General features: G+C 49.0%; 1 protein-coding gene across 2 annotated transcripts in view; it reads left to right on the top strand.

The window, feature by feature from the left end:
* The first annotated feature begins 2,243 nt into the window (after positions 1–2,243).
* Positions 2,244–6,000, top strand: part of Xpo6 (exportin 6) — a 108,633-nt gene continuing 104,876 nt past the window's right edge. Inside the window, exon 1 of one of the 2 annotated variants that reach the window (XM_075972158.1) lies at positions 2,244–2,609. In XM_075972158.1, coding sequence (XP_075828273.1) covers positions 2,607–2,609 — 3 coding nt within the window. In that variant the 5' untranslated portion in view covers positions 2,244–2,606. The remainder of the gene's footprint in view (positions 2,610–6,000) is intronic. The other variant, XM_075972159.1, reaches the window with a different exon arrangement.

The raw sequence follows: 6,000 nt of genomic DNA, 5'->3' as shown, positions 1-6,000 counted from the left end.
GGTGAGAAGGGCCAGGATGCTACTGTGGGGTCTTTGAAATGAATACCAGGAGCTTGTGAATAGGGACTATAGGGCCTGGGGGCTAGCGTGTGTATGCTGGTATTTGCCACAGGTAGAAGTCAATGAAGAGCCATAGGTCCCTTTAGCCAGAGGAGAGCCACCTTGATGCTAGGATGATCAAAAGACAATTTGTGGGAATCTATTCACTCCTTCCACATTTGGGTTCTGTCCTAGTCATTATTTTATTGCTGTGAAGAGACACCATGACCAAGGCAACTGTTGTAAAAGAAAACATTTAATTGGAAGCTCACTTACAGTTTCAGAGGGCCAGTCCACTATTATCATGGCAGGGAGCATGGTGGAACAGTAGCTGTCTTAGTTAGGGCTTCTGCTGCTGTGAGGAGACACCATGACCATGGCAACTCTTATAAGGAAAACATTTAATAGGGGTCTCGCTTACAGTTTTAGAAGTTCAGTCCGTTATCACCATGGCAGGGAGTATGGCAGTGTGCAGGCAGACATGGTACTGGCTACATCTTGATTAGAAGGCCAGAAAGCAACAGCAAGTGGACTGTCTGTCACACTAAGTGAGGCTTGAGCAAGAGACCTCAAAGCTTGCTCCCACAGTGAGGCACTTCCTTCTACAAGGCCACACCTACTTCAACAAGGCCAAACCCATAACAGTGCCACTCCCTTTGGGATTATGGGGACCAATTACATTCAAACTACCACAGTAGCTAAGAGCTGCATCCTGATCCACAGAGAGACAAGAGACTGGGTCTGGCATGAGCTTTTGAAACCTTAAGACCCACCCCCAGTGACACACTTCTTCCAACAAGGTCACACCTCCTAATCCTTCTAATCCTTCTTAAAAAATGCCGCTATCTGATGATTACTCATTCAAATATGAGCCTGTGGGGGCAAGTCTGTGTAGTCTTAACTATTCTGGAACTAACAGACCAGGCTGGCCTTGAACTCACAGAGATCTGCCTGCCTCTGACTCCTGAGTGCAGAGCGCTGGGAATGAAGGTGAGTGCTTCCATTCCCTGTCTCCCTCTACGAGGGCCATTATTCAAACCATCACAGGTTCTGAGGATTGAATCCAGATCGACGGTCAGACATAGCGGCAAACGCCTTTACAGGCTGAATCATGTCACTGGCTCCTTGCTCCCATGTCCCTTAAAAAATTAATTTATATGTATGTTTGTGTACCTATGTATGTGTATGCCATGCGGGTGTGGGTGTAGGTGTAGGTATTTTGGGAGTCCAGAAGAGGTGTTGAATCCCTTGGTGCTGGAGTTACAGGTAGTGGTGAGCCAACCAAATTGAGTTCTGGGAAGCCAACAGGATTCTCTGGAAGACTCTGGATCCTGCAGCCTCCACCCTGTTGTCACATCTGGCTCATACCAGTTTTGTTTCTTTTAAGTCTTTCTAGAATTACTTTTAACTGGATGATAATAATGCAAAAGTAAGCGGTTACACAGTTGCTTCTCTTTTGTCCCTCTGCCCCGACTTTGTAAGTACCTTCCATACGACCAGTGGTTTGTGTCTGCTTTCTCTAGGCCTCTTTTCATCGATCTATGACCGCTTTTGCTACTCTGCTCATTGGAACCTTTGTTCTCTGTTTTGTTCTATTAAGTATTGTCTGACTCTACAACTGAGGATGAAGCCAATTAAGATCGTGACACTGTTTCTATTTCGTCCTGTGACACTTTCTGATCTTAGCACTCAGAGCAGTGGACTGAACGAATAGAGGCCCCAGGAGAGCACAGTCCAGCCCCGCGGAACTTCAAGTCTGGTACCAGGGTTCGGAAAGGCGCTCAAAAATGATTTGCGGAATGAATGAGCGACAGAAACGAAAGGGAAACCACCCCTTTACCAAAATGGCCGCGCGTCCCTTTACCAACGCGGCCGTCCACGGCCGCTTGGGCGGGGACGAGGTGGGCGGGGCCAGCGAACCGTCAGGTGCGGCCCCGCCCTCCTCTGCCCTCACTTGATTCCGGATTGGTCTGGTTCCAGCGCCGCAGCAGGCCGCGGGCTGAGGCCGCCTGGTGCTCGCCACTTCCGGCGCGCTGGGCTGTTGGCTGGGGGTGGCCGCGCGGGGCGAGCGGCGGCTGCGGGCGGCGCGCAGGGATGCGGATCGGGGCCGCGGCGAGGGCAGAGGTGGCGAGGACTGCGCGGGCCCGTGGGCCTCTTTCCTGAGCCGGCCGCGCCGCCCAGGCCCGGGCAGCCTCCGCCCCTTCAGCCCCGTCCGGGCCCGTCGCCGCCTCGGGCCGCGGAGGCCGGGGAATCCCTGCCTGGGCCCGCAGCCTCCTTCCTGGGGGTCGGGCCCAGGCGGGGGGCCCCGCACTGTTGCCTCCTTACCCCATTTCCTGCTTTTGCGTTTGCCTGGGGTGGGCCGAGGTCTGGATGAATAGCTTCGGGGGTCCTCGATGAGGCCGCTGTGCTCCTTTTAAAGGTGCCGGCGGGACCCGGGTGGGGAACGGGTTGTCTTTGCATGGGCGGGGGACTCCCCGAGCCTGCCGAGACCATGACCTGAACTGTGCGAACGGGACGCGTTGGATCCCAAGAGCCAACTCACCTGAGCCACCCCCTCCCCGGCCAGCATGGTGAGTGGGGTCAAGGACCTGGTTGGAGGGGTGGTAGTGGGCCTCGGGGCTACAGAGTTATCGCTTCTCCCTGGGGCGGGGAGAGGCGCGTGCTAGCCAGGCCGGTGACACACGCGTGCAGTGTGTGCTACCGGCTGTACGCTCCCTTCCCCCCTCCCTCGACTGGGTGTCTGGTGGGGGGGACCTTGTGAGCGCCGCGGGTACAACCCCCTGCCTCTGAGTTTGCTGTGCTCCTAGTGCAGCGAGTCGTGATTACCCGTATCATTAATTTATTGATGGCGTACTGTGTGCCATATCCTTTGCTAAGTGATTGACATATGTTTAGTTATTACACCACCCCCGGAAATGGGGGAGACTGAGGCACGGAGCAGTTAATTACTCTGCCCAAGGTCAAGCGACTCCTCTGGGACAGTGGTGCGATTTGAACATCAGCAGTCCGTTCTAACTGGCTGGATTTTTGGAGACCATTCTGCCCATCTGTAGGTTTGCATTTGGAGAAACCTAGAGTGCGATTTGCAGAGGTTACTGATAGAGATGATGGCAGAGTCAGCAGTGGGATCTTTGGACATCTTGGCCGCTGTTCTTTCTGCTTTATGTTCTGGTCCTTTCCCTGGAAAACTGCATCCTTTCAGATCCAGCTCAAAAACCTTTGGAAGGAAGGTTACCCCGCTCCCCCACTTCCAGGCCCTCTAGCCGTCTGTACTCCTTTGGGTTTGCGAACTCACAGTAGTTTGCTTTCACCATTGTACTGTTTCTGAGCCTTATCTGCCCATCACAGTTGGCAAGGTGAAGTTAGTTGTCTGATTCCTTATCTTCCTCAGCTTGGCATCTAGCCCACGATGAGTGGTTGATTGCCCAGCCAACATTTGAGCATCTCCAGGGATAGCACCCCACCCCTCCCCATTGCTGGCAAGTTAGTGGTGTAGTGGAAATGTAATCGTTGGCACAGTTTTTTTAACGCACGCTGGACTAGACTGTCTTGAGGGGTGGGTGGGTAGTGTGTAAGGTCCTGGTTTTGGAAAAAAGATCTAAGGCACTCAAGTAGTCCTCCTGGCTTTACAAGCAAGCTGGGTAAAACACACCATCAAAACTGAGTAGCATGGTGTAATTTGTACTGCGGGTACTATATATGATGTATACGTTTATTTATGTATATAAAAGGTGGCAGATCTGTTGAGCTCTGAGTTCATTTGTACAATGTAGAGATGTTCTATAAAAACGTTCTCTAAAAGTAATTCAAAGATGGAACATCTATGAATTCTTAATATTTCTTCAATAATTTTATAAAATGTTTGAATTCAACCCCCCTCCTCCAAAGACAGTCTAACTATGTAGCTCTCACTGTCCTGGAACTCTCTACATAGACCAGACTAGAACTCAAAGAGATCCACTGACCTTTGTCTCCCAGGTGCTGGGATTAAAGGTGTTGGCAACTGTACCAAATGTTTGAAGTTTTTAAAATTTGTTTAATTTTATGTGCATTGGTGTGAGGGTGTCAGATCCCCTGGAACTGGAGTTATAGACAATTTTGAGCTATCGTGTGGGTGCTGGGAATTGGACCTGGGTCTTCTGGAAGAGCAACCGGTGCTTTTAACTGCTGAGCCATTTCTCCAGTTCCAAGTGTTTGAATTTTTAAATTGTGATACAATATACTTAATCACTTAAATTAACTTACAGTTCACTGGCATTATGTGCATTATATTGTGTAGCTGTCATGGTCTACATTTCCAGAACCTTCCCCAACTGAAACATTGTACCCTGAAATACTAACCCCTGCTCCCTCCATTAGTAGTTCTGTTCCCTGGACTCCAACCACCATTTCCCTTTCTGTTTCTATCCTTCTAACCCCTGCACACTTTTTTTTGAGGGGGGGTAGAAGGGTATTCTCTTTTTATTACTGCTTATTTCATTTAGTAGAGTATCTTCAAGGTCCATACATGTTGTAGGGTGTGCAGAATTCCCTTCCGTCAGCACGAGTGCACCACTTTTGCTTGCCCATTCATCCCTCAGTGGATACCTGATTTGCTTCTGCTACGGTATGAATATGAATATATAAATCTTTTTTAAAATTTATTTTTATTTGATGTTCATTGGTGTTTTGCCTGCATGTATGTCTATGTCAGTGTGTCAGGAACCCTGAAACTGGAGTTACAGACAGGTGTGAGCTGCCACGTGGATGCTGGGAATTGAACCCTGGTCCTCTAGAAGAACAGCCAATGTTCTTAACCTCTGAGCCATCTCTCTGGCTCTGGGTGTACAAATCTTTTGGTTAGTTTTAAGTAGTCTTTATATGCTGCACCCTAGAGAATGTCCATCTTTCTAGATAGATCAGTGCCTTGCCCTCAGGGAACTTTGCATGTTGCTGGGACAGAATTTTGTATATAGCAGAGCTAGTAAGTCGCCCTTGTTCTCAGAAGGCATTAAGAGCATGATTACCTTTGAATAATTAATTGTGAAGCTGTTGATTTTGTATGTAGAACTCTATTTAAGCATGCAGAAAGAAGCCACTGTGGGTGTGAGACCAATAGGATCTACTGTCATAACCCTAATGGTTCATCAGCAATTGTTCCAGAAGATGATTGGGTGGTGCGCTCTTTGTCTACTAGTCAGGAAGCCATTGCCTGGTTTGTGCCTGACAGAACAAGGGTCTTTTATTGGGAATCGCAGCCCTTTATTTCAATAATTATTTTTCTCTTCATTCATACCAGCTTGCAGTGCGACTCTGGAGATTGAAGGGTGGTTGTATACCAGGCAGGCTTTGAACTCACTTTGTTGCTCAGGTTGGTTTTGAACTCCTGTCCTTCCTGCTTGAGCCTTCTATAGGTGTGTGCCAGTAGGCCTGGCTACATTATGGCCTTTAAGATAATTGTGCATTGGTGTTTTCCCTGTGTGTAAGGGTATCAGATTCCCTGGAACTGGAGTTACAGACAGTTGTTAACCGCCATGTGGGTACTGGGAATTGAACCAGGTCCTCTGGAAGAGCAGCTAGTGCTCTTAACTGCTGAGCCATCTCTCCAGCCCCTTAAATGTCCTTTAAAAATGAGTAAAATGGCACAGCAGGTAAAAATTACATCTCTGATTAGGTACAGTGGTGCATACCTGTAATCCTAGTATTTTGGTGGCTCAAAAGGATTGCCAAGAGTTTGAGATCATCTTGGTCTGAGTAGTGTGTTCCAGGTCAGCCTGGGCTCTTTGTGAGACCCTGCTTTAACCTCCACCTTCCACCCTCTATCATATGCCAGTTATTTTTATGTGCTGCCTTTACTCGTTCAGTATTAGTTAACTACCACAATCCTGCCCGGTTGTCACTAGCAGAGGGAAGGCAAACAGATGTAGGGTACCTGCTAGCAAGCTGTGGACCTCTGCTGGAAGGCCTCTATACTTTGTTGCA

The sequence above is a fragment of the Microtus pennsylvanicus genome, chromosome 5 (assembly GCF_037038515.1).
Source record: "Microtus pennsylvanicus isolate mMicPen1 chromosome 5, mMicPen1.hap1, whole genome shotgun sequence".
Taxonomy (NCBI): domain Eukaryota; kingdom Metazoa; phylum Chordata; class Mammalia; order Rodentia; family Cricetidae; genus Microtus; species Microtus pennsylvanicus.
The sequence above is the reverse complement of the archived record's forward strand: the minus strand, read 5'-3'. Positions and strand labels throughout refer to the sequence as shown.